The following is a 25942-nucleotide window of genomic DNA, read 5'->3' as shown; positions in this document are numbered from 1 at the left end:
CCTTCTTATTAAAATTTATCATCACGAGCTGTTCTTGAGTGTCTCTAAGTTTTTGTTGTAATATTTGAATATTAGTAGTCAAATTAAAATTAGCCTCCTCCAAGCTTTCCAATTTATTCTCTATTTCAGCAGAAATAATCTGACAGGGCAGACACGGCTGCAAACGTATTCGCCTTCATTTGGGTCAATTTTAGACTTTAAATCATCATATAGCTCCAATACAAATTCCTTAATGTCATGTTTAAAATCATTAAACATTTGAAAGAAAAATTCCTGTGTTAAAAATTCTCCAGTAGAGGGCGTAGGAGACAAGGGCTGCGATTCCAGTATAGATTCTTTAGATTCTTTAGGCACATTTGCAGAGAGACCGCTTCGATTTTGACCTGGGTGCCATTATAAATAAACAAATAAACAGCGCTTTCGCTCCCCTCTGTTTCCAAAAAAAAAAAAAAAAATTATTTTGTTAAGGAGCGGTCTGCAGGAAGGTAAAACCGCTAAGTACATCCCCTATCAGTCACCAACAGGAGAGAAATCGCCATTTTGAAGTCTGTTTAAACAAAGAAGGCTCTAAGACAAATGGTGCTGGTATTTAAGATAGTAATAAAAGCATAATCTCACAGGAGTGGGACCCGCCCGTATTAATCCTAGCTTCAAACACTTTGCTTGTCCTGGGGGGGGGGGCCTCGCCTGTCTGGGGCTGCAAAAAAGGCAGCTGAGAAGAACTGGCTGGAGATAAAAGCTCCGCTCATGCTGGGTCTAATCTCTGTCCACAGCCAAAAAAAAAGAGAAAGGCTGTGGATTACGAATAGACCCTAGCACACAGAGCTACTCCCTGCCCCTTTCTTAGCCAAAAAGGGGTGATATCTATGATCTTATTTAGATATACAGACCAGATCTCTGAGAGGAGCTCGGTTGAGCCCTCCTCGGCAACAGGCTCCGCCCCCCCGGTCATGATTAAAACTATTTTAAGTAGTGTTAAGCCTAACCAAATAATATCAGTGTTCCAGATACGATTATGCTTCTGTTACATGAGAACGTTGTACATTTTACTCATAGGATAATAGAATAATAGTATCACTGTCATTTCTTATTCCTTTTGATCTTACTCAGATGCTCTCAATAGAGACATGAACTTCTTTACAGGTATATGATTCTTTATATACATCCCTCTCTCCCTTTTTGATATGTTTTGTTATGGGTCCCATCTCACATATCTATACCTATCAAAACATATTTTTTTTCATTTCTAGCTCCTCCATGGATTAGTGTACAGATTCTAGAATTGGCTATTTACTGATCTCCCTTCTGCTTCATTATGAAGGTCTTGAATACCCTTTTTTGTCTTGAGTCTGTTACACTTTCATACACAACCATGGCTAGGTGAGCTCTCGTGCTGATGTGATTTTTCATGATCGGGGAGTATTGTTTTACCTCTGGCATTAGATGTTATTGGTTGCAGATTTGGTTTGAATCCATGTGTGCTGCCTAGAGTTGTTGTGAGACGGTGGTCATATGAATTATGTAAGCAAATAATAAAGATTCTCAATGCCAAGAACTTTTCTACTGAGTCTGTGTTTCTGTCTCCTTCTTTTGGTTTAATGTAATGCCTTCCAGATAAGGCTCGTCAAACTTTCACTAAATACATTTTCCCAGTATTAAGAATTTTTGCCTTACATCTCCATATCAGGTAGAATGCATTTCTGAACAGTTATTTCATTTCTGAAAATTATTTCAACCTTTTCATGTTTAAAATGGTTTCCAACTTTTGTAAAACATTGCAGCCTTCTCATCACTCAATGAGAATAAAATTTATGCATTTCTTAAAAGAACAGGCTTTGCTAAATAGAGACTCTGCAGTTAAATTCTGAAGCAGCATAAATGCAGACACAGAATATAGATTCATTTTTAAAACTATACAAAATTTTAAATTGAAAATAATTGTTTACATTTTCTTTATACATTAACATACAAAAGACCTCATTTTATGAGGTACTAAGGAATCAAAACATTGCTACAGCTATCTGAAAATTCTAATCTGAAAACAATTTATTACATTGAAGCTTTACAAGGTTATACTAAATGTAACAACTCAATACACCCTTTTTACAAGATCAACATTTTTCTACACTCCTCGGGTCTTTAGTTTTTAAGGCAGTTTGGAGGACTGGCTATCCAATTGCATTATAAAATTATATGAATTGCTTGATAACCAGGTTTTTAGTTTAAATTGTGCAAACCAATCAGTGGAAAGTATTACCAGTTATTTGTGTGAAATATCTTAACTAAAAAAACTTTTAGTCTTTTCTATTCCTTCATTCATGTACTTTTATAAGTTATAATAAATTAAATATTCCAAAGATATTAACTGATTTACAGGGATTCCCAGTATCCACAAGTGTACAATAGTAATCTATTTGCTATTACTCCTTCAGGTATTCTATTATCCTGCTATTTCTCAAACACAGGAATATATATACTGCTTTATCAATTAGCACACTGTTCAGAGGCTAAAATCAAAAAGCTATTAAGTCACAGTATGAGCGATCATGGTTCCAATAAGAAGAAATTACTAATATGATCCCTCACTGTGTCATATTAGTTTTACTGTTTTCAAAAAACTTCTAGTGTAGTTGCCAGTAAACTATGTGCTGCAAAAATGTGTTGCAGCCACATTTAGTTTTTCTTTTTATGAAAACGTGTCTGCATAACTTTCAGTTTAAAAACAACAAACACACACACATTACAACTAAAGTTTAGCTGTTAAAACAAGATAATATTATGTGCATAGCAAGTGATGAAGTCCATAGCAATGCTGGTAATTTATGCTGGTTTCTTCAGAAGTAGTACAAACACTCTCAAAATATCTTTTCTTCCTTTGTCTTCCAATTGGTAGAATATTTGGTAAGCATATACACCAAGTATTTTCCTCTACTATACTCTGTACACTTGGAGTATAAATGTTTCTCTCAGTCTCTGTTAGTGTTATTTGCAGCAAAAGCATGTAAATTTCCCATTTGGCTGAGGCCACTCTGGATATGTGCAACATGGATCTCTACATTATTCTGGAAACAGCTAAAGAAAGAAAAACAGTTATTTTTAAAACAGTCCACATGCAAATGTATTATGTGCTTAGATACATGTTCTAAGTTTATATACAACATTTCGTGACGTCAGGCTATATATTGCCTATTTTGGTATATTTTAGGCAATTTAATGAAAAGAAACCATATTTCTCAACATCAACCATGAAAGAAAATCATGTCTTTTAACACAAGAGCAAACATTATTCACTTGAAATAGTTTCCATGAATTGAGTAAGAGGCTGGTCTAATGAAGGGGAGGCAGTTGGTATATTCCATCAGGCTGGATAATTTCCACTGGTCTCTAACTTTCCCCTTTTGGGGAAGGTGGTGGGACTGCAGCTTTAGAGTGCCCTGGAAAAAGCAGTTATTGAGATGCTTTCAATGGGATCTTGGACTTGAGAGATAGCATTTATTAATTTTATAAATGATATTTGGCAGGACCAGGGTAGGGGTAGTGCCACTTTCCTGCCCTGTTTGATCTTTTGGTGGCCTTTGATACTAACATTATAGTATTCTTCTAAAATGTCTGAGGATTGGAGCAGAAGGCATTGTAATAGTACTAATTTCATCATGCTGGTATTGGTAAAAGGAAAAGAGTGAGACTTAAACACCTGTTTTGCAGGGTTCCTTGAAGTTTAATACTTTCCCCGTTTCTGTTTAATATAATATGAAGCTACCAGGTGTGGTCATCTACTACTATGGAGACAGTTATCATCAATATTTAGATGACGCCTAGTGATATATCAAGACCACTGACAACTGATTCTTTTGTGGCACTATCCAGGTTTTGGACACTGTTAGGATTTGAATGAGGAAGAAAAGGTTTAGGTTCAAACCAGCAAAACTAAATGTCTGTGGATTCATGAGATCTCTATTATGAGTGGCTTTTCAACTTTGGTACTCAGTGGGATAGCACTTTTTTAAAATAGAACTGGCACATAGTTTCTGGGGTCCTCCTGCACTTATAGCTCATGCTCAAACAGATGAAACTTTTGACTGGAGGGCTTCTAAACAAATCCACCTTGTGTTCCAATTACACCCTTTCCTGATTGGGAGGTCTTGTTCACAATCACTCATGCTTAGTCATCGTGTGTTTGAACTACACTAACAAACTCTACATGGGGCTGCCCTTCATGACTACTAGGAAGCGTCAACTGGTCCAGAATATACAAGGAACCTTAGATTACCCAAGTAACATCTCTGCTCTATGAACTACACTAGTTGTCAGTTTTTTTCAGGTGTTAGTTGACATGTATAAAGCGTATCTCAGGGCCTAGATATCTGCAAAATTATTTTTCTCCAATTATTGTTAATTGCTCCTTAATAGGGTGGGCAGATTCCAGGTGTTAATTGATAAAATTATGTCATCTTGTGGGATCTCAGACATTTGCTTCTTTCAAGGCTGTTCATTGGAATGGCAATCCCTCAAAGTTCATACAACCCTGACCCTGCTTATACGACTTTTCAGCATGTTCTGGGCAGAGCAATTTGTGACACCCTCACTGATATATATTTATTAAATTTATAAGGCTAATTGTCCCCAAAACACAAGGAAGTATACAACACAAGTTAAGAATACAATATGACAATATGAAGAGAACTAAATAGCAAACATTTGTCCAGGGAATATAAAATTGAAATAGTCATACATACATATTAGTGAGTCCACAAAATCACAGAGCCCAGGACTTGCTGAAAGAGCCAAGTCTTCATAGCCTTCCTGAAGGAAACCTGGACTTGGAAGGAACTGATATTGGGATGAATTGCTATTAATTTTTGGTGTTATGATATTTCCTTCTGTGATATGGTTGTTTAACAAGGTTTGGGTTATTATTTTTTTACTTTTTAAAAAATATATTGTACTTAATTTATATAATGCATTGTACCACATTTAGAGTCACTTTGTGATTAATGCAACATATAAACTGAGAAATATGATCATCTCATCATGAAATAGACTTACATGCTACTACGTTTCTTCTTCCATCTACTAAGTGGTCTACATTGGCATACAATGGTGATGTCTTTGAAAAGATTATTGTAAATATAAGGATATTTGATACAATTTTAATTTCAAGTTCTTACCTGATATTAGTAGAATCTATAGAATTCTTAATGTCATTCAATGAATCTGTTAATGACTTAAACTCAAAGGAATTTAGATCACCTCCTTCTGCTAGACACTGGAAGAAATTTCACAGAGATAATTATGTAAGTTTTCTGTTGTGTACTGCTTACATACATGTGTACACCAAAAACAGAGAAACATGGACAGGGTGAGGAAGCCATCCCCAGGAAAAACAATTGTGTCTTATTGCATCCTGCAAAGGCTGGAAAATAAACTATTACTACCTCAATATTCATAAGTATGGGAAACCACTATACACTAGGTTTTGCTAAGAAAATGTATACAAGATGATTAATGATTGTATAGGAAAGTTACTTCCTACGTACATCTAATAATTGCCTATTTCTGAGGCCAGATTCAAACAGGTGATATGGTCACAATAAGCTTCTTAACCCAGTGGTAAAATGTATTTCTCAAAATACAGATAGTCCTCAACTTATAACCACAACTGGGACTGGAATTTCTGTTGTAAGTCATTGCAGTCATAAGGTACATCGAATCCAATTTTATCACATTTTTTTTAGTGTTCATTAAGCGAATCATGCAGTTATTAAGCAAATCCATCTTCCCTAATTGGCATTTTTTAGTCAGAAATTGGCACAAAAGGTCACAAATCAGGGTCATGTGACTGTAAGATGCTGCAACCAATTGCAAATATGTGTGGGTTGCCAAGTGCCCAAATTGTGATCATGCTATTGCAGGAGTTGTGTGATGGTTTCAAGTGTAACAGTTGCAAGTCACTTTTTCCAAGACCACTGCAACTAAAAATAGTAATTACATGAATGGTTGTAAGTCAGAAGACTAATATAAGTATTCTCATTTTCTTAACGGATTTACCTTAATCTGCAGTAATATTGTTGTGAGTCTAGCAATCAATTCTGTCAGATTTTCATTTTGAACACAAGGTTGTCCAGTTGTTGATGTATTTGATTGTCTGACAATCTCCTGAGCTTCTTCCTCACATCTTCGTCTCAGATCTGTGGGATGGTCTGAAGGCTGAAGACCTTGTTCTGGAGCAAGCTGGAACAGAATAAGGAATTGAGAATTGAGTTGGTTTTAAGAGCCAGGATGCCAAATGCTCATTTAGGCTATATTTTCTAGGGTAGACACTGACATTTCAAAACTACAAATCTTATCAGCTTTTTATTTGTGACAGAAAATACACCTCACCTGCATCTGAGTAGCTTATCCTATTTCTTCAGTCACCTGCAGATATCAGTTAATTATTTTATCAAACTACATCAGACAGAAATGAAAGATGACTTACCGTATATACTCGAGTATAAGCCGAGTTTTTCAGCCCACTGAGCTGAAAAACCCGCCTCGGCTTATACTCGAGTCTACAACTGGATCCGGCAGTGCTGTTGCCTGTTGGAGGAGGAGGCGAACCAGCCTGCCACCGCCGGCCACCGCCAGCCCCGCCGCTCTTCCCGCCCCCTTCCAAGCCCCACAGTCTAGCGGACGCAGCAGAAGCAGTCCCGGGGCTCCGCTGCATTTTCTGGACAGGGTCTCGCAGGAAGGAATCCCCTCTCCAAGGGATCCCCATCCAGAAAATGCGGGGAGCGGCAGCGGAGCCCTGGGGCTGCTTCTGCTCCGTCCGCTCCTCTCTGCTCTCCTGTCGCCAGCTGGTGGGGCTGACCCTGATCCATAAACACTGCCGAATTCAGCCTCGGATCTTTGTCGGGACCTCTTTCTGGTCCGCCTCTGAAGTCCATATTCTCCATAGTCTCTCGAACTGCTCCCCCCCACCTCCAGTTTCTTCCTAGTTTGATCCCACGCGCCGCTGACCTAGGAACCGCATACCTCCCAGCAGTTTTTCAGGCTGCTCCCAGATGGGAAGGGAGGGGGATTGTAAACCCCTTCCACACCCTGGCTCCTCCTCTTCCAGAGTTCGGGCTCTCTTTCTTTCTTTCTTTGAAAGAGAAGCCCAAATTAGCCAAAGGGGGGAAAGCGAGCGAGCGAGCGAAGCAGTGGGAGGGGGAAAGGTCCCTGTGAAGCCCTGCGGCCAAGGAGTGCTGCCTGCTTTTTAAGAAAACCTGGAAGGGGAAGAGGGCGGGTTTTTCCCCCTCCCTTTTTCTTTTCGTTCCTGTGGCTCAGCCTCTCCTTTCCTTGGGGCTGTCACGTTTACTGTTTGCAGTTCCTTTCTTCGTATAAAAACCCCTCTGGCTCCAACGGGACCTCTTACAAGAATACCGGGCGCAAAACTGCACTCAGTTTCTGAAAGGTGGCCACGATCCCCAGTGGAAAGGCGTTATTCCCCTCAGTTGTGAGGGCAATGCTGCTCGCGACTTTCCCCTAAATGTTGGAGAAAACTTTTCGCCGCTGTCCTCCTCGGCTCATTTGGGAAGGACGATTGTAACAGGTTGAGATTTCCTTTCAAAACAAAACAAAACCAACCCCTCCCCCGTTCCCAATGTTTCAAACAACCCCCTTTCCTGCTGGGAAGAGCCCAGCCAACCCCCCGTCCCTTCCCATTCGAAAGGGAAGCTCGTATCACCTTCTAGAGAAAGTGGCAAATGCCCTCCGTGACTTCCTTGGTTTCTCTCCGGGCTCTGCTCTTCGGCATTGCCCTTGGGGAAAACTGCCGCGGTTTGTTTCCGTGAATATATTAACAGGCGCGCGGAAAGCAACTAAGCCAAGGAGCGTACGTAGTCCAGCCAAGCGAGTCTAGTTTCCTGGGGTCCCTTGCTCGCTCGCTTTCCCCCCTTTAGCTAATTTGGGCTTCTCTTTCAAAGAAAGAAAAAAAGAAAGAAAGAAAGAGAGCCTGAACTCTGGAAGAGGAGGAGCCAGGGTGTAGAAGGGGTTTACAATCCCCCTCCCTTCCCATCTGGGAGCAGCCTGAAAAACTGCTGCTGCGCCACGCCTGCGCCCCAAACAGAGCTGGGTCCAATCAGCCTTTTTCCCCCTTTTTATGCCCTGTCTCAGACGTGCGGGCGCGCATGCTGTGAACTTGCCCACTTAGACGTCGAGGTTGCCGCGTGCACTCTTGTATTTTCCCCTTCCTCTTACATGCCCCCCTTGGTGCAGCGGGCTAACGCTGGTGAAAGGAGTGGGGTGGACACAACTGGTAAATTATAAACCACAGATTTTAATCCTATTTAATTTTTAATGGTATCAAATTTAGCTATAAAGAAGAGAGAAAGAAAGAGGGAGTGTGTGCACAGGAGTGTGGATTTTCTAAAAATCCCATTGAATCCAGAGGAGGGGAGAGAGAGAGAAAGAGGGAGTGTGTGCACAGGAGTGTGGATTTTCTAAAAACCCCATTGAATCCAGAGGAGGGAAGAAAGAAAGAAAGAAGAAGTGTGTACACAGGAGTGGGGATTTTCTAAAAATCCCATTGAATCCAGAGGAGGGGAGAGAGAGAGAAAGAGGGAGTGTGTGCACAGGAGTGTGGATTTTCTAAAAACCCCATTGAATCCAGAGGAGGGAAGAAAGAAAGAAGAAGTGTGTGCACAGGAGTGGGGATTTTCTAAAAATCCCATTGAATCCAGAGGAGGGGAGAGAGAGAGAAAGAGGGAGTGTGTGCACAGGAGTGTGGATTTTCTAAAAAACCCATTGAATCCAGAGGAGGGAAGAAAGAAAGAAAGAAGAAGTGTGTGCACAGGAGTGGGGATTTTCTAAAAATCCCATTGAATCCAGAGGAGGGGAGAGAGAGAGAAAGAGGGAGTGTGTGCACAGGAGTGGGGATTTTCTAAAAATCCCATTGAATCCAGAGGAGGGAAGAGAGAAAGAAAGAAGGAGTGTATGAGGGTGGGAGATTTCCTAAACCCCATTGAATCCAGAGGAGGGAAGAAAGAAAGAAAGAAAGAAAGAGGAAGTGTGTGCACAGGAGTGTGGATTTTCTAAAAATCCCATTGAATCCAGAGGAGGGAAGAGAGAAAGAAAGAGGGAGTGTGTGCACAGGAGTGGGGATTTTCTAAAAATCCCATTGAATCCAGAGGAAGGAAGAGAGAAAGAAAGAAGGAGTGTATGAGGGTGGGAGATTTCCTAAACCCCATTGAATCCAGAGGAGGGAAGAAAGAAAGAAAGAAAGAAAGAAAGAAAGAGAAAGAAAGAAAGAAAGAAAGAAAGAAAGAAAGAAAGAAAGAAAGAGGAAGTGTGTGCACAGGAGTGGGGATTTTCTAAAAAATCTTCTCTTATGTTTTAGCTTGGTTGCTGAATGAGCTAAGGTTTTTGTACATTTAAAGTTATTGTTGATACCATATTGTTTTTATTGACCCTCTTTTCCACTTACAGAGCTAGTTATTTATTTATAAATAAATAATATTTATTCAAAAACATTATTGGTATCTATTTTTATTTTTGAAATTTACCGGTAGCTGCTGCATTTCCCACCCTAGGCTTATACTCGAGTCAATAACTTTTCCAGCTTTTTGGGGTAAAATTAGGTGCCTCGGCTTATATTCGGGTCGGCTTATACTCGAGTATATACGGTATATGCTTATGTGGCAGCATAGAAGATATATCAGTAATGCATAAATATGGATCATTCGGAATATATTCAAAAGAACCTGTAGCTTCTCCTAGTTACTAAAACATGAAACCAGCAAAACACTTACCTCATAACAATACTGCTGAACTTTATGTAAAACTTTATTTAGATCCTTATTCAGCCGTTCAAGATCTAAAACAATAGTTGCATATCTTCTCTGAAATTCAATACCAATAGGCATAGAATAGGATTTCTAGAAAATATACAGAAAAAAGTTAAATGCATCAAGAAGCATGATTTGTACAATGTTCAGCTTTTTAAAACACAAATTAGTCTATATTATTTGTTTCCTAACATTTAAATGTGACCAAATATTTCCTTAAGTATACTTCTGCTTCATCTATCTCTTGTACAAAAATATACAAATGTATTTTTAAAATATTTAATAAACGAAGAATCCTCTTATTCAATTGCTGCTAACAGTTAGTCTGTAAATTATTTAGACATATTTTTAAATACTGTAGTTGATATTCTTTATGGTACCAATTAGGCTAATAACCAATGCATGTGTATTTAAGTTCAAACTGACCAAGATTGCTATCCTATGCACATAGCTGTAAACTCCAGAAAATATAATGAGGCCTATTCTATTTTATGATTGTTTATATTTTTCTAGTGTTCTTTTTGTTTTACTTGTATACCACTCTGAATCATCTATAAAGTGGTGGCTGTGTAAATTGACTAAATAAATAATATGCAAAAATCTAATTGGTAGTTAAGAGTTATAATCAAGGAAGTGCACACTATTCAGGATGCATCAGATTAGAAATTATTTTTTTTCATATCACTTCCTTAGGTTTACTGTGGACACTTAAACTATTTTAAAATGAACAATACCTGACTAGCATTATTTTTATTTGATATTGTACTTTATATGGTACAGCAAACTATCTCTCTTTTAATAAGAATTAAGCATGTGTATATTTTGCTGCCTACTGAACAAGACAGACATAAATATTAATAATTTTATTAAAACTGATATTTCCACCCTTGCTTGAAACTAATTTCCTCTTATTTCAAATACATCTGGACTTTTAGTATATTTGTAACTCTCCAAAACCAAAGTTCTAATCACCTTTTTGCTGCTTATTAATTTTTTTAAAGTTTTAAACTTGTATTTAAAACTTATTTTATTAAGGATTAAATGACTCAACCAGTGCTGTAGAACTTGTTGATTCAAATGTTCCTTAATAATTGAAAAGCAGTCAACAAGGAATTTCCAAATGTGATTTAAAAAGGATGTTGTGAACCCAGAGTCCTTTAGAAGATGCTGACTATGGCGTAACAAGTTGGGTATTTCCTTGTTTCCCTGCACTTTAACCCTACCGGAGAATGCTATTTTGCAGTCTCCTCATGAAGAGCAACTGTACAGTGCCCTTATGGGTGATCTCAAGTCCTCGTCTTATTTGGAGAGGAAGTACAAACAGCCGGTCTACATGCTGACCTTTCATTCCACCATGGTCATTGGCTCTGCTTCAGTTCATAATTTCTTCCCCAGAAATTCAATATTGTATTATTTTTCAAGTTGGACTAGTAAATAATTTTGATTTTGCAGACCTCTAAGAGGGCCTTCAGAAACCCAGGAGTTTAAGAAACACTGCACCAGTGGAACAGATTTTTACTAACCCCGCAGCCTTTAGAGCAGGGATGTCAAACTCAATTTCATTGAGGGCTGCATCAAGGTTATGTTTGACCTCAAGGGGGCCAGTGGTGTGTGACCAGGGAGCATGGACAGCTCGACATAATATGTGTTGGGGAGCCTGTGGTGGCCTGAGTGCTCTACCAACGAAAACAGGCTCCTGAGCTCCATTTTTGGCTGTGATAGCCTCCTGCAACCCTCTGTCAGCAAAAACAGAGCTCTAGCCAATCCTTTGCTGTTGCCAGGACAGCCCCGTGGCCCAGATCTAAGCACCCTGTGGGCCTGATCTGGTCTCCAGGACTTGAGTTTGACACCCCTGCTTTAAAGCATGTCTGCAACATGTGAAGAAAAGACTAGTAAGTTGCAGGATCACAAATTGATATAATAATGACCACTGAAACACGTGCATATATTTACCAATTTTTCTGCTTCTGTATTCATCTCCCTTAACTGCTTGATATGTTCCTTCTTGATCATAAGAATTTTTGATAATCTGGTCTGAGGAAAGCAGAGAAAAGAGTATATTTTCCATATATCATAGAAATTTGAAGTTAGTAATCTAACTTTTACTTATTTCCATAACGAAAAGTGGTCTTAAACCTCTGATGCAAAGTCTCCTTGATTCTACATCATCTTAAACAAAGCCCATTACACTATGTCTAGAGGGTAGAGATTGAACAGGTGACTGGTTAATTATGGTTAATCAATTCAAATATAAAAAACCATAATTAAACATCTTAACTATGACTTGATTTGATGAACTAAAGTCCCCAGACTTTCTACCATAATGGCTGCAATTGTGAAAATAGTTTTTAAAAGCAAATTTCACTGCTGATTGCGGAATTGTAAAGCAACCTTTAAGAGAAAGAGCTATTAGCAATCGACTTCCTTTGGCCTACATCAAATCCTTGTGAAATCCCATGCAACTTTCGAGTCGTATATTTTTATTAGTAAAAATATTACAAACGTAAGATTGAAAATTTCACTTAAAATTGTAACTTATTTTCCAAACATTTATTTTTACTTTTTATAATACAATATGAAATATTTATATGTTTCTGTTTTATATTTTAGACAGAATAATTATTTCTAACAAACATTGTTCTCTAATATTATACATAAGAAGAATTGATTACTTTTAACAGCAGAAGTTTATCATCCCTGAACAAAAAGTTTCAATGCATCAATACAAGTAAAACTGAAAAACATTGAGACTCACCACTTGGATAAGGAATTCTACTGGAAAACCACCTAATGTTTCACTATCTGAACCTGAAATTTTGTTTTTCCAAGAAGATCCTAATAAAGGATCATTGTCCTACAAAAGAAAAAAGGTTATATTTAATAATTATTTTCTTTAAAATTACCTTAATTAAATTTTAGAATGTTTTGAAATGTTAATGTTTCTGAGTCTTTAAAAATTCAGCTAATTAGTAAATGAAGCAAAATTTAAATTTACATCACTTACTGTAATTGGTGATTGAAGGGAGGGTGTATAATGTAATTGAGGAGGTGTCATAATATATCTAGAATGTCGTTGTTTTTGTCCAAAGGCAGCAATTGGCATGGTATCATGAGGTTCATTACTCTGAAGTTATAAAGAAAAAAATAAATGATTTTGTATAGGGTAATCATCTACTTATGACCAAATTGAGTGAAAAATTCCTGTTGCTAAGCAAGACAGTTAAGTGAGTTTTTTCCCATTTTATTACCTTTCTTGTAACAGTTGTTAAGTTAATCACTACAATTGTTAAGTTAGTAATATGGTTGTGATTCTGACTTCCCCACTGGCTTTGCTTGAATTGATCACATGATTCCAGAATACTGCAACTGTCAGAAATACATTCCAGTTGCCAATTGTCTAAATTTTGATTACATGACCATAGGGATGTTGTAATGGTTGTAAATGCAAAAAATGTTATAAGTCACTTTTTCCAGTGCCATTTTAATTTTGGTCCATAAAGGAATGGCTGTAAATCGAGGACTACCTGTAGCTAATGGAATGAGCAAGTTTTAGTAGTGTTTTGAGAGAAAACAAAGCATATTTTAGAAACATTGATAAAATTGACAGTATTGGAACTATATATTTTCATCCCTGAATTATCTTGTACTTTTTTATATTCTAACTTTTTAAAAAATGAGAATACAATACTTACGAGGACTTCATAATCTGGGATTGTGTGTGTCCCAAGTCCTGTCCTCTCAAAGGTTACTCTGTAAGTAGCATTAAGAGTGTCAACAGCATCAATCTGTCCAGTGAAGAGTCCATCATGGGAACCACGTAACCGCGCTATGAGCAATATCACATTATTAATTGGAGAAAAATACAGTAAGCCTGCTAGACTATGATGAAATTTAAATTGTATGGTCAATTTGGCTTTTCAAATTCTGTGCCAGGAAAAGCTGAATTCTGTAACCACTATAGTAATAAAATTAAGTTTCATTTTTTAAAAAAGGTTTTGACTATTTAAAAATAATAATTTAATTTATTTCCAAGTAAAAAAGATTCAGAAAGGTATCTCAGATTTCAGATAGCATCTCTGTAGCCTGTGATTTTATTTGCCAATGCTTGCCCAACATGAATGGCCATCATCATAAAATTATAAAAAGCTAGATTAGATTTTCAGACAATGCCTATTCATAAGTACATACTGTAAAAAGTGTCAAAACTCAAAATGATGGTCAGTTAAAATAAAATGGTACTAGTGCTACTCAATAATAAGGGATATGGTTGAAATAACTTCATTCTAGAAAGCCAATTGCAATACTGCTGGGTATCAGTGGGGTTGGATGCGCCTAGGATTATTATTATAGTAATTAGTCAAGTTGTATTAACTATTAGAAACAGATAAAAATAAAGTTTGGCTGTTCAGAAAAATAAAACATTGAAAGGCATCATCCGCAAAGATGATAAACATACTGTGGACATAAGATTTCACAATATGATTCTTCTCAAAGATGGAAAATTTTGAAGTATTGTATGATAAACTGAATTATTTTAGACTTGAAATATTTAAATCAGCTAGAATATCTTTTTATGGATGGATGCAATAGTGCATGCAAAAAGAAAAGTTATTTTCAAACTAAGCTAGATCAGTAAAACTCAACATTAGTATAAAAAAAAGACTTTATGTAAAAGCAATAAAAAAATACCTGTAACTTTTGTGCCTATTACTAATGGCATTGGAATTTCTTCTGGAAGATCTTTAAATTGAGATATATCTGCCACTTTTCGCTGTTGCAATAATCTAATTTTTTGCCGTTTCTGTTTTAATGCTGACCTTTCCTCTTCAAAGAATGCAGAAGAACATCTGCAAACAGAAAGTGAAACTATTCTGATTTGTTTCGCCTGTGCTCATGCAAATGTTAAATCCTGCAGATGGTCCTCTAGAAGTACATTAAAATGTTCTTATGAAATATTTACATGTTTATATATTTACTCTCTAAATAAAACTAACAATAAACAGCATGAACTGTTTCCTGAAGGACAAGAGCTAAATATTAAATGGTAAACGATGGGAAAAAAGAAAATCCAAGCATGCCAAAAACAAATTCACCCATTAAAGAAAGAACAGTACAGTAACAGCTACATCACAGTCTGACAGGGCTAGGCAACATGTTGCTGTCTAGATTTTTCTGTAATTCTATTCTCATGACTATAGCACAGGATATAGTCAGCTGTATGCTGCTCACTTCTAAAGTACTATTGGCAGGCTACGAGAATCATGTTTTCCTTTCAGCAATTAACAAATCAATTTTGTGCATTGAAAGTTTATTTGGAAAAACATTTTCTTTACTACCTATTGCCTTCAGTGAGTTTTATTCTTATGTATATGTACATATGATTGCAACTCAAGTATTCTATATGACAGAGCTGATGTCATCAGCAAGTTAATGACACATAGTCCAAAATACAGCATGTTCTTACTAAGTAGTTTTGAGACGATGAAGGGTTAAGAATAGATTAAACTGAAGGAGCTCTTTATTCTGATTTTCAAAGTACTTTGATATCACATAATAAATGATTTTGTCATTATGGAAAATCAAAGGAGGAAAGCTTGTTATTGTGTTAATCAGGAATTGCATTTTTCACCTGCATAATTTTTAATGCCCCAGAGAAACTAGGGGATTGTGGTAGGAAATGCATTGTATATGTTACTTTGTAATAAGGATAGAATATATGATTTTAAATTTAAGGCACAATGGGCCAATTTTTAAAATTTATTACCCAACTTTGTAGAACTGGTTTATATAGCTGTAAACCAAGAGCCAAGGTGGCGCAGTGGTTAAATGCAGCACTGCAGGCTACTGCTAGATCAGCAGGTCAGCGGTTCAAATCTCACCGGCTCAGGGTTGACTCAGCCTTCCATCCTTCCGAGGTGGGTAAAATGAGGACCCAGATTGTTGGGGGCAATATGCTGACTCTGTAAACCGCTTAGAGAGACCTGAAAGGCCTATGAAGCGGTATATAAGTCTACTGCTATTGCTATTGCTATAGCTGTAAATCATATCATTTTCTATTAGATATAAAACTGTCTCTAACATTTTTTTTACAAGAAATGACAAAGTGTCATATTTTTTCATTCTCAACTCTATTTACAAAACATAATCTGTATTTTAAAAACTATTCAGCACTTTTTAAAAGGAAACCATCAAGTAACAGTAATTGTCCCTAACCACACATACAATATAACTTAAAAGAACCCAATTCTTCAAAACACAGTAAGGTTTTACCTTCGTGGTTTTCCCATTAATCGTCTAATTTTCCCCCATTCCACTCTGGTTAATTTCCTTGTTTTCAGATTTGGAAATGATTCTTTCAGGCAAACACAAAAATCATTATCTCCTTCAAACAACGGCCTATTAAAAACAAGTGATAATCTGTCACTATAGGCATGAAGGTTTTCAGGAATTATGTACTAATATGTTAGGGCAAATGTATTTGTATTTATATAAGACTTCTATATACATATATTGAAGATAACAATGTAAATTAAGGTCACTTAAAAGTAAAAGTTGATTCCTACATCTGTGAGGATTGAACAATTACCAATTTAATGTAAATACCTTTCAGCTTCAATTTATAATTATTATTCATAAATAGATACAAAAAAATTACGATATTTTTCTATAATATCCCTATATACTATATTCCTATATTCATTGTGTGTGTGTGTGTGTGTGTGTGTGTGTGTGTGTGTGTGTGTGTGTGTGGAGAGCGGGAGGATGGATGGATGGTATTCACTTACTTTCCCTACCAGTTTGCAAATGTGAGCGTGCACGAACCGGTAGGGAAAGTAAGTTAATTGTAGAAAGTTAGCACCTACCCCTCTCCTAGAAGAATGAATTTTTTTGAGAAATATTAAAAAGAAAGAATATATTTCCCTGGATGAGAAAGAAGCTTTTTGTATTTTTCTACGGGTAATCCTCGATTTACATTCATTTAGTGATCATTCAAAGTTACAGTGGCACTGAAAAAAGTGACTTATGACATTTTTTCACACATGATCATTGCACCACCCCCATGGTCATGAGAGGCCGGGCAAGAGCACCCAACCACGCCTACCCAGCTGGTCATTAGGGAGAGAACCGGTTGTTACATTATTTGAAGCCCGCTACTGCTGTTATCTGTTAAAGATCATGTCAATGTACAATATGTAATTGTTTACACTATGAAGCTAAACACATATGGGTCTGAACTGTACTATAGGGAATACTAGAGATTCAGCTAGATTGAAAAGCCAAAAATATGTCCGGCAGATCTGGAAAAAACATTTCTAGATTGCTGTCAAGAAAAAGACATAAGCATGACTATGGAGTCGTCAGAAATTGACCTTGATAAGAGTTTTATTTTATTAATTTATTTTGATAATATTTAAATTTACCAGCAATGTTGTTTTAACAGTGTTAAATACAGTCAAATATATTTTGCTGTATTGCCATTAGTTAATTTTTTAGAGGAATATTGCCAAGTAACAATAAACAAGAAGCTTAATAATCATAAACTGATTTAAAGTAGTAAATGAAAAATCATACATACTTATCTATATTTGAATAGAACCATTCATATATACACCATTTGTGGGCCTTAGGAAGTTTGAGTAAATTACGTAGCCGCAAACCAATCTTTTGTGATGCCTTTTTGTCTGGTGTTGGTGCTGTTACAGTAAATTTCTAAGTAACAAAGATAAATAGAGGCTTATTAATATATGACATTTAAGCACTTAAGGTGAAATATTAATGATAATAGAGACTTACATATTTTGGATTTTATCTATCATGTAGAATACAATAATATGCAAATTTATAGCTTTTTTTTACAAAATGTTTAACACCTCAATATAATGTTAGCTCATCTATCCATAGAAGACTGCTATATAATGATAGCACAAGCAGGAAAGGAAATTCAAAAGTACATCTTCAATTTCTCTATGCCCTTGCTTTGGAATGAGTATCATTCCCTTAGAACAGGGAAGTTGAACCTATGACATAAGTGTCAAAGGTGACATGTCACACAATTTTGGGTAACACTCATAGTATTCACCAACATCTGACAACATGCTTCATTCTCACGCTATTTTTCAAAGCTACTGAGGCTGCAAAAGAATGGGGTGTGCTCTTGCACAGCCTCCAGAAATTGCCGTCTCCAAAAATTCAGTGAGAACAAGGAATGCTTTTAAATTGTTTTTGGATCCTGCAGAGATTGCAAAAGAGCATTCTCCAATGCCATTTCAAGAATGAAGGCCTTGTGTGACCTGGAGCTGCCTATGGCTGATGGGTCATAGGGACTTGTTAAGAGAAAGAGAACATTGCTTGAGGGTAAGACGAGTACAATACAATAGCAGAGTTGGAAGGGACCTTGGAGGTCTTCTAGTCCAACCCCCTGCCTAGGCAGGAAACCCTATACCTTTCCAGACAAATGGCTATCCAACATCTTCTTAAAGACTTCCAGTGTTGGGGCATTCACAACTTCTGGAGGCAAGCTGTTCCACTTATTAATTGTTCTAACTGTCAGGAAATTTCTCCTTAGTTCTAAGTTGCTTCTCTCCTTGATTAGTTTCCACCCATTGCTTCTTGTTCTACCCTCAAGTGCCTTGGAGAATAGTTTGACCCCCTCTTCTTTGTGGCAACCCCTGAGATATTGGAACACTGCTATCATGTCTCCCCAGTCCTTCTTTTCATTAAACTAGACATACCCAGTTCCTGCAACCGTTCTTCATATGTTTTAGTCTCCAGTCCCTTAATTATCTTTGTTGCTCTTCTCTGCACTCTTTTTAGAGTCTCCACATCTTTTCTACATCGTGGCGACCAAAACTGAATGCAGTATTCCAAGTGTGGCCTTACCAAGGCATTATAAAGTGGTATTAACACTTCATGTGATCTTGATTCTATCCCTCTGTTTATGTAGCCTAGAACTGTGTTGGCTTTTTTGGCAGCTGCTGCACACTGCTGGCTCATATTTAAATGGTTGTCCACTAGGACTCCAAGATCCCTCTCATAGTTACTACTGTGCTGTAGATCCAGCAGATCCTGGGGATCATACACAATTATAGACTATATATATATATTTTATTAAACATGAATATGTAAGGAAATATTTCTCTTTTGTTTGGGTTGTGTGTGTGTGTGTGACATGTCAGCAGAGTCAAGTTAAGCATTTTCCAAAGTTTGAACCCAAAAGGTTCACCATCTTTACTTTAGAACACACTTTTAATGGAAGGAATGAGTAACAGATAGAACCAGCAAATTACTTTTTACAGGCAAAAAGTGATGTTCCTAGCTTTCAATATAAGAATGCTCTATGTATCACCAACTTGTTAATAAACAACCTACTTATATATGAACAGCTTCATATATAAGAATACCTGTGGGACCATTCCAACTCTCTGATTTCTTTTTGGTGATCTTGTATTCATTTGTCTTTCATCTTCTTCACAAAAGGAACGAGTTCGTTTGGAATTTCTGAAAGGCTGCCAAAAAATAAAACAAACAAACGAACAAAAACTTGATTTGCAGGCTGTAAGGTCTTCCAGTACTAGTTCTTGCATTATAGAAAGCTCATTATATTTTTTTAAAGAAAATAATCCTTATCTATATTGAAATCTATAACAGACTTCTCTAACTTGATATAAAAGCAAGAGAGACGTAACTTGAGATCAAAGGAGAAAAGATGACACAATGGGTGAACACTGATGATCATTTCAGAGATCTAATTACAAGTACATGTTACCAGTTTTCTAATAATGGTCTCTGATATTCACACACGTGAATCAGTGAAAAGCTTCTTAGGGTTTGCAGGAGGCTATTGAAGAGACAACAGCTTCTCCAAAGATTATATATCTCTTTGGGAATCAAGCTTCAATCTATAGTGTTGGTAAGAAGGAGAATTAAGCTCATCTGCTATTTGACATAACACCAATAGAGGAATTATCCAGAAGAAAATGTTCTAGCATCAAGGAGCATTATTATTCCTAATAATAATATCTAAGGTCTATTGTGTTGGATACATAATTGATACCAATGTCTAATGAAAGCCCTGGGCTCATACTATTTCCATTTCAGAGAATAGTAATTTCTCCAGTAGACCATGGATGGCAATAGAAAGGAATTAAGTAGGGTAGCTGCAGTTCCATCTATGCAATATAAACCATTTGAATCGCACTTATAATATCATTTAGACTTAGTGCTGAATAATCTGTTCTCATCAAATGGAAGGCTATTAACCTCAAATGGCAATGTGGGATGGCAACTGTAGTGTGATGGAAAATGTTGCAACACAATAAGCCATATTTAATTCAGGTTAGGCAAAACAAATTGCTACAATGTGAAAAATCTAAACAATTTGCCACATCTTTGTAGCTGAAATAGGAATGGAAAAAAGGATTCTGTTGCTTAATCCAACATTAATGCCTAAGTCTGTTACAGTCAAACTTCCATGATCTGCTGAATTCCACCCATGGACAAGGAGGGAAAATTAGATTGACTTCAGAACTTCGAGGTCCTATATATATGTGATGGATTAACTTCTACCTCAAAACAAAATCAGTTTGCTGTAATTCTATGTACCAGCTTAGAAACTGGGAGACTGTGAGGTCTCGTCCTCCTTTAGGCACAAAGTCAGTGGGGTGACCTTGAGTTAGTCACTTGCTCTCGGAAGCAGGCAATGACAAACCACTTCTGAAATCTTGCCAAGAAAACTGAAGAGCCTTGTCCAGCAGTTGCCAGGAGTCAACATTGAAGATACAAAAACAAAACAAAAAAAGGCAAAGAAACAATTGTTCAGGACACCTGAACAGGTAGACTTGGAGAGAATTATATTAACTTCAGAATCAACTTCTGGCTTGCTTCCTGATGGGGTTTCACAAATTAGAAGAATGATTACAACAAACCTTTGCTTGTAAATGTCTCCTGGTACTTAGAAGCAAGATACTTAAAAAAAAAGTGTCCATAGGATTTTTGTTTTTGTTTTCATAAAAAATGCTACATTTCCAGTTTTATAAATCAAACAAAAATAATTTGTACCCTTCATATGTTACAATGGAAAGCAGAAGGAAAGCAAGGTATTTTTAAACTAGCTTAACTAGCCTTGTAGACTAGACCAGACAAGAACACAGTGTTTTGGAAGAATGATAGACAAAAATATATTAAATCAACTTACAAAGATAAAAATTGCTTCTTACCATTTCTACAGTAGCTCCTGCATTTTTGCCTTTCCAAATGGGTGTTTTCTGCAAAGAACTGAATTTTTCATTCCATGTATTGGATAAACTTCCCTCTATAATGAATAAGTTATATATTTTAAATATAAATCTTTTCACAAATTATACATATTCTTAATATTAAAATGTGAATTATGTCACTTACATTCTTATTCTGGGAATTTACATTAAATTAATTTCAAGTTATATGATTTCATTTCAATCCGAGAAGTATATTTTCAGAAGCAACTTTTCAGCTTTCTTTGCTCTTAAACCCAATCAATTATATTTGTATGCTTATACCTTGTTTTCATTTTCAGATTAAATTACATCCCCTCTCCCCCATAAAGGGAAGGGGGGATAGTATTTACTACACAATGATTCATCAGGACAAACTTGTTAATACTCCCTGACAAAATTGGGCAGTGGCATCTGCAGGGTGTGTGCATGTGTGTGGAAAGTAAAGCAAGATTGTAATTGTGGCAATAGAAATTCTGCTTCTTTTGTGTGTTGCATACATGCACAAAAGGATGAGATTTTGATTGTCTAATTACAACCATCATTTTGACTATTTTAAGCCCCCACCCACCCCCATCAGAAACTGCTGCAACTGGGCATCAACTTTGTATAAATATTGATTTTAATTCACAAAGTTAGAACTTATTAGCAAGAAATGCTGTGTGTAGCATAGTGTACTGATGTGAATTATCTTGATTTGATTTTTTGTACCTCAAAAACCTGGCATTCTAATGGGTATGTAGCCTTTCTATATTCACTGTATATTGAGAAAGAAAGTATATTAAATAAGAAATTATTAAGATTGAAAGAGGCAAAAAAAGTGTAAAGTAATTTTGATGGAAATAAAAAAGTTGTTTTGGAATTGCATGAACAGAGGCAAACAAGGAGTCTCCAGCACTCCATAAAATGATGAAATGGCATAGGATGAAACTGAAATGAGGAATGCTGCTGTGAGTATTTTAAACATTTATATGGGAATAATAGTGACATATTGAAGAGTGAAATGTAAACAAATACTATAAATGTTAGTGTTGAAGAAAAAAATAACAAAGAAGTAATGGTGAATGGATGTAGGAGTGTTGAATATGGTAAAGCTAGGTGCTGATGATGTACTAGAGAATTAAATTTAGATGCTTAAGAAGTGACTGTGTGAATTATTTAATGTGTATGTAAAGACTGCATCTGTGCCTGACAATTGATAGAATGCGGTTACTGTTTCCTATAGAAAGAGAAAGGTAGCAAGAATGAATAAAAATTCTGTACAAGTAATCGTTAACTTAAGACCACAATTGAGCCCAAAACTTCTGTGGTAAGTGAAACATTTGTTAAGTGAGTCTTGCCTCCTTTTATGACCTTTCTTGCTACAGTTGTTGAATAAATCACTGCAGTTGTTAAGTTAGTAACATGGTTGTTAAGTGAAACTGGTTTCTTCATTGACTTTGCTTGTCAGAAGGTGGCAAAAGGCTATCATATGGCCCCAGAACAACTGCAACTGTCATAAATACGAGTCAGTTGCCAAAAGGCTGAATTTTGATCATGAGACCATGGGGAGGCTGCAACTGTCGAAAGGGTAAAAAATGGTCATGTCACTTTTTCAGTGCCATTGTAGTTTTGGACGGTCACTAAACGAATTGTTATAAGTCAAGGACTACCTATACTGTAGATGGGCTATTTAAATTAAATGGATCTAGGTAGTTTTGGCAGAATTCTGATTGAAAGGGAATGTTAGATGATAATGAGCAGAATCTGGGAAGTGCACTGTTGCTTTCTGTTTGGCAGGAGATGTACAGACTTGATTTGTTCTTCCTCAGATTATTAAAAACATATACAATACTTATATACTTGTTGATTCATAGTAAGTGTACGATAAAATGAATAACTACTTGTGTAATATGTACTTGGATGTTAATTACTGAATGCACTAAGAATGTTATATGATATTAATAGAGTGCCTATGAGAACTGAATGCTTAATGGCTCAACATTGGATTGGATGTCTCATGTTTACTCATGCTTAATGTAAATTATGAATGTATATAGAATATTTGTGTTGAAATTAGAAATCCAGATAATGCTGTATTGTTGGTTAAGAACTCAAATGATTGTAGCATAAATAGCAATAGAACTTAAGATTTAAATACCACTTCATAGTGCTTTACAGAACTCTGTAGCAGTATTAGATTGTATGATGTAACAAATCAATTATAGTCATATAATTTTTATAATTTATCAAAAGCCATGTAGAGAGAAAGAGTATTTTACATGTTTTACATAAATATTGAAAACAATATAAGATTATGCATTTTGCTTTTGTGAAACATGGATGGAAAATGTTTACAATATATAAATGTTGGTAGAATGGTTGTGAGTATTATATAGTTTGTGGCAAAGAATAAATGTTCGTTGAAAGAAGTGAAAACAGCTATGTATTTTAGCTGTGTACTTTATTATATAGGAATTTGGTATGTCAGAAGAAATATAAAAGTTGAATGCAATGAGAATGAAATACTTAAGATACTAAATAGTATTAAGAATGAATAGTGGATTGAATGCAAAAGTGAGTAATCAGCACACAAGAAGCTTGCTGAGATGGTTTGATCAAACAGAATAAAAGGAATGACTCATAAAATATACTAAATATGACTTAATGGGTTGTAAGAAAAAAAAAGACCCAGAAAATCAGCCGGAGGATTTTCTTTTCGTACCTCATGCCTTGCGTTTCTTTGGCTTACTTTTTTAGGACTTGGCATAATATTGCTTACCCCCAAAAGGAAGAGTGTGTGTGTGTGTGAAAATGTTTTCTCTTTCCAATCTGACAAGAAATTCTGAACATTTTAGGGGAAAAATATAGTTTTCATTTGAAAATGATGAACTACAGTACTTTTTAAAGTACAGTTTAAAATGTTACATTTGATCTTTAATGTAGAATATTAAAAAAAAATGAATTAAAATTTCAAACTTCTTAGATACAATATTCAAACAAAAATTTTGATATGTTATTTAAATGGACCCCAAATTCCCCATTTCATGCCTATAAAAATAAAATTGGAACTTCTCAATTTATTTATCTTCCTGATCTTCCCATTCCCATTTCTATAAAGGAAAACGATCTATAAATGTATTGTAGAATAAATACATATTTCATATTTTTTATTTCTTGCATAATTAAAATCTTCATTCTGGAAAGTTTTGTGGATTAACTTAATCTTTGTTTCTTTCACTCAATTTTATTTGCCTTGCTTTATTGCTTATTGGCTGTTTTCACAGAATTATTGGGTATTTATCTGCTTGATCGCTGGATATTTAATAAGAAAATAGTATATACAAAAATAAAATAGAATAAAGATGAGTACAGCATAATAAGTACATTGCACACATGCTTATACACACACATGCACATACTCAATTTTTCCACAAATGCCATTCTCTGTAGATACATTCCAGCTGATTTAATGTCATCTGAAGTTAAACCTTTTGAGTTGAGTTTGATTCCATAAATATAATCACTTGATTCCAGTTATATATAGTCACTTTATGCATGTTTATCCTACAGCTTGGGTTCTCTCTTGCTCACCTAATTAGGCCCAATCTTGCTTTGTACAAAGTTAACCAAGTGCTGCCACAAATGAGTAGATAGTATACAAGAAGTTCATACAACTTAAATCATGACTTGCATTTGGTTTACTACGATGCATAATAAACCCAGGCACTTCACTTGCAAATTATGGTTTTATGATTGATGTTATGTGAACAAAGCGAACAAACTATGATTAAAAATTCTGCAGCATGTGCAATGTATAGATTCAGTCATAACATAATACTCGTTAAACAATATTTTTTGTAAGATTTAACCTTCATTAATACTATGTATAAAGAAATAATCTGGTTGTCCTACCTTTCAAACTAACCAAGGCTTTTGCTGATGAACCTGAAACAAATAACAAAACTCAATAAAGTCATTTTATTTCTAACAATAAAGTTATTAGCCTTGCTTCATTTACACCTGACAGACTTAAGAGCTCAGTCTTTAAATCCATAAGTTGATAACAGGTTCAAAGGTATTATATTATTCCAGATGGATCCAATCCAAGCCTTTCAAGTAGGTTAGCACTGAAGTTGGTATTGCTATTTCATCCATTTATTCCAACTTAAACCTTCTACTTAGCATGGCACAGCAAGATTAAGGATGAAATGGTAGATTTGCTGTTCCACTTTTCTGTACTCCACTATTAATATTTTGACTTCATATTTTTGTGTAAAAAGAAAGCATTTAAGCCATTTCTACTTTATAGATGTAAACTGATTTCAAAACTTTTACAAACTCATACAAGGAAATATAACTGTGGAAAACTACAGTTTTGCATAAGGAGATTGATTTTTTTATAAAAATATTTTTATGTTGCGAAAAAAGCATCTATTAGAGATTATAGCTCTAATATTCAAAACAAAATTAAAATGTAAAACAAAATACCAGAAGCATAGTAGTATAAATTAATGTACATTAAATAAGAGTTTGATGCTATAGGGCAAGGCCTGTCTAACTGGAGACAATTATTGATGGATGTGTCATGCGCAGACCACGGCCATCCAGCTCCGCAAACCCATAAAATGTCATGCTACCTCACATGATGTTATTGAGTTTGACACCCATGTGGCTTTGTGCTTGCTCCTTTCCGCACCTACTGCTTATTTCTCAATTTATAATAAACTGCTTACATTCAAATGGTCATACCATAAATTTTACTTCCTTCAAATCATTATCAAAGTCATACATTCATAAAAAACATTTATTGCAATTTCATATAAGATATAAAACAGGATGCCCACACAGGAAACTTTCAATGGTGATTAACAATGTATATTCTTTAATCAACATTACAGAAGG

At 35.7% G+C, this 25942-nt stretch overlaps 1 protein-coding gene across 2 annotated transcripts in view; it reads right to left on the bottom strand.

The window, feature by feature from the left end:
- Nucleotides 1-1138: 1138 nt before the first annotated feature.
- LIN9 (lin-9 DREAM MuvB core complex component) overlaps nucleotides 1139-25942 on the bottom strand; it is a 28441-nt gene continuing 3637 nt past the window's right edge. The window contains exons 2-16 of one of the 2 annotated variants that reach the window (XM_032214801.1): nucleotides 24953-24985; nucleotides 21023-21117; nucleotides 19208-19312; nucleotides 17383-17516; nucleotides 16077-16202; nucleotides 14496-14653; nucleotides 13499-13632; nucleotides 12811-12930; nucleotides 12562-12660; nucleotides 11760-11840; nucleotides 9771-9896; nucleotides 6049-6231; nucleotides 5169-5266; nucleotides 4737-4830; nucleotides 2989-3072 (exon numbers count right to left, since the gene is read on the bottom strand). In XM_032214801.1, the coding sequence (XP_032070692.1) occupies nucleotides 4740-4830; nucleotides 5169-5266; nucleotides 6049-6231; nucleotides 9771-9896; nucleotides 11760-11840; nucleotides 12562-12660; nucleotides 12811-12930; nucleotides 13499-13632; nucleotides 14496-14653; nucleotides 16077-16202; nucleotides 17383-17516; nucleotides 19208-19312; nucleotides 21023-21117; nucleotides 24953-24985 (1583 nt within the window). In that variant the 3' untranslated portion in view covers nucleotides 2989-3072; nucleotides 4737-4739. Of the gene's footprint in view, nucleotides 3073-4736; nucleotides 4831-5168; nucleotides 5267-6048; nucleotides 6232-9770; nucleotides 9897-11759; nucleotides 11841-12561; nucleotides 12661-12810; nucleotides 12931-13498; nucleotides 13633-14495; nucleotides 14654-16076; nucleotides 16203-17382; nucleotides 17517-19207; nucleotides 19313-21022; nucleotides 21118-24952; nucleotides 24986-25942 lie in introns of both variants that reach the window. The other variant, XM_032214800.1, reaches the window with a different exon arrangement.

This window comes from Thamnophis elegans, chromosome 4 (genome assembly GCF_009769535.1).
Source record: "Thamnophis elegans isolate rThaEle1 chromosome 4, rThaEle1.pri, whole genome shotgun sequence".
Taxonomy (NCBI): domain Eukaryota; kingdom Metazoa; phylum Chordata; class Lepidosauria; order Squamata; family Colubridae; genus Thamnophis; species Thamnophis elegans.
Note: the sequence above shows the minus strand (reverse complement) of the source record. Positions and strands in the feature narration are given on the sequence as shown.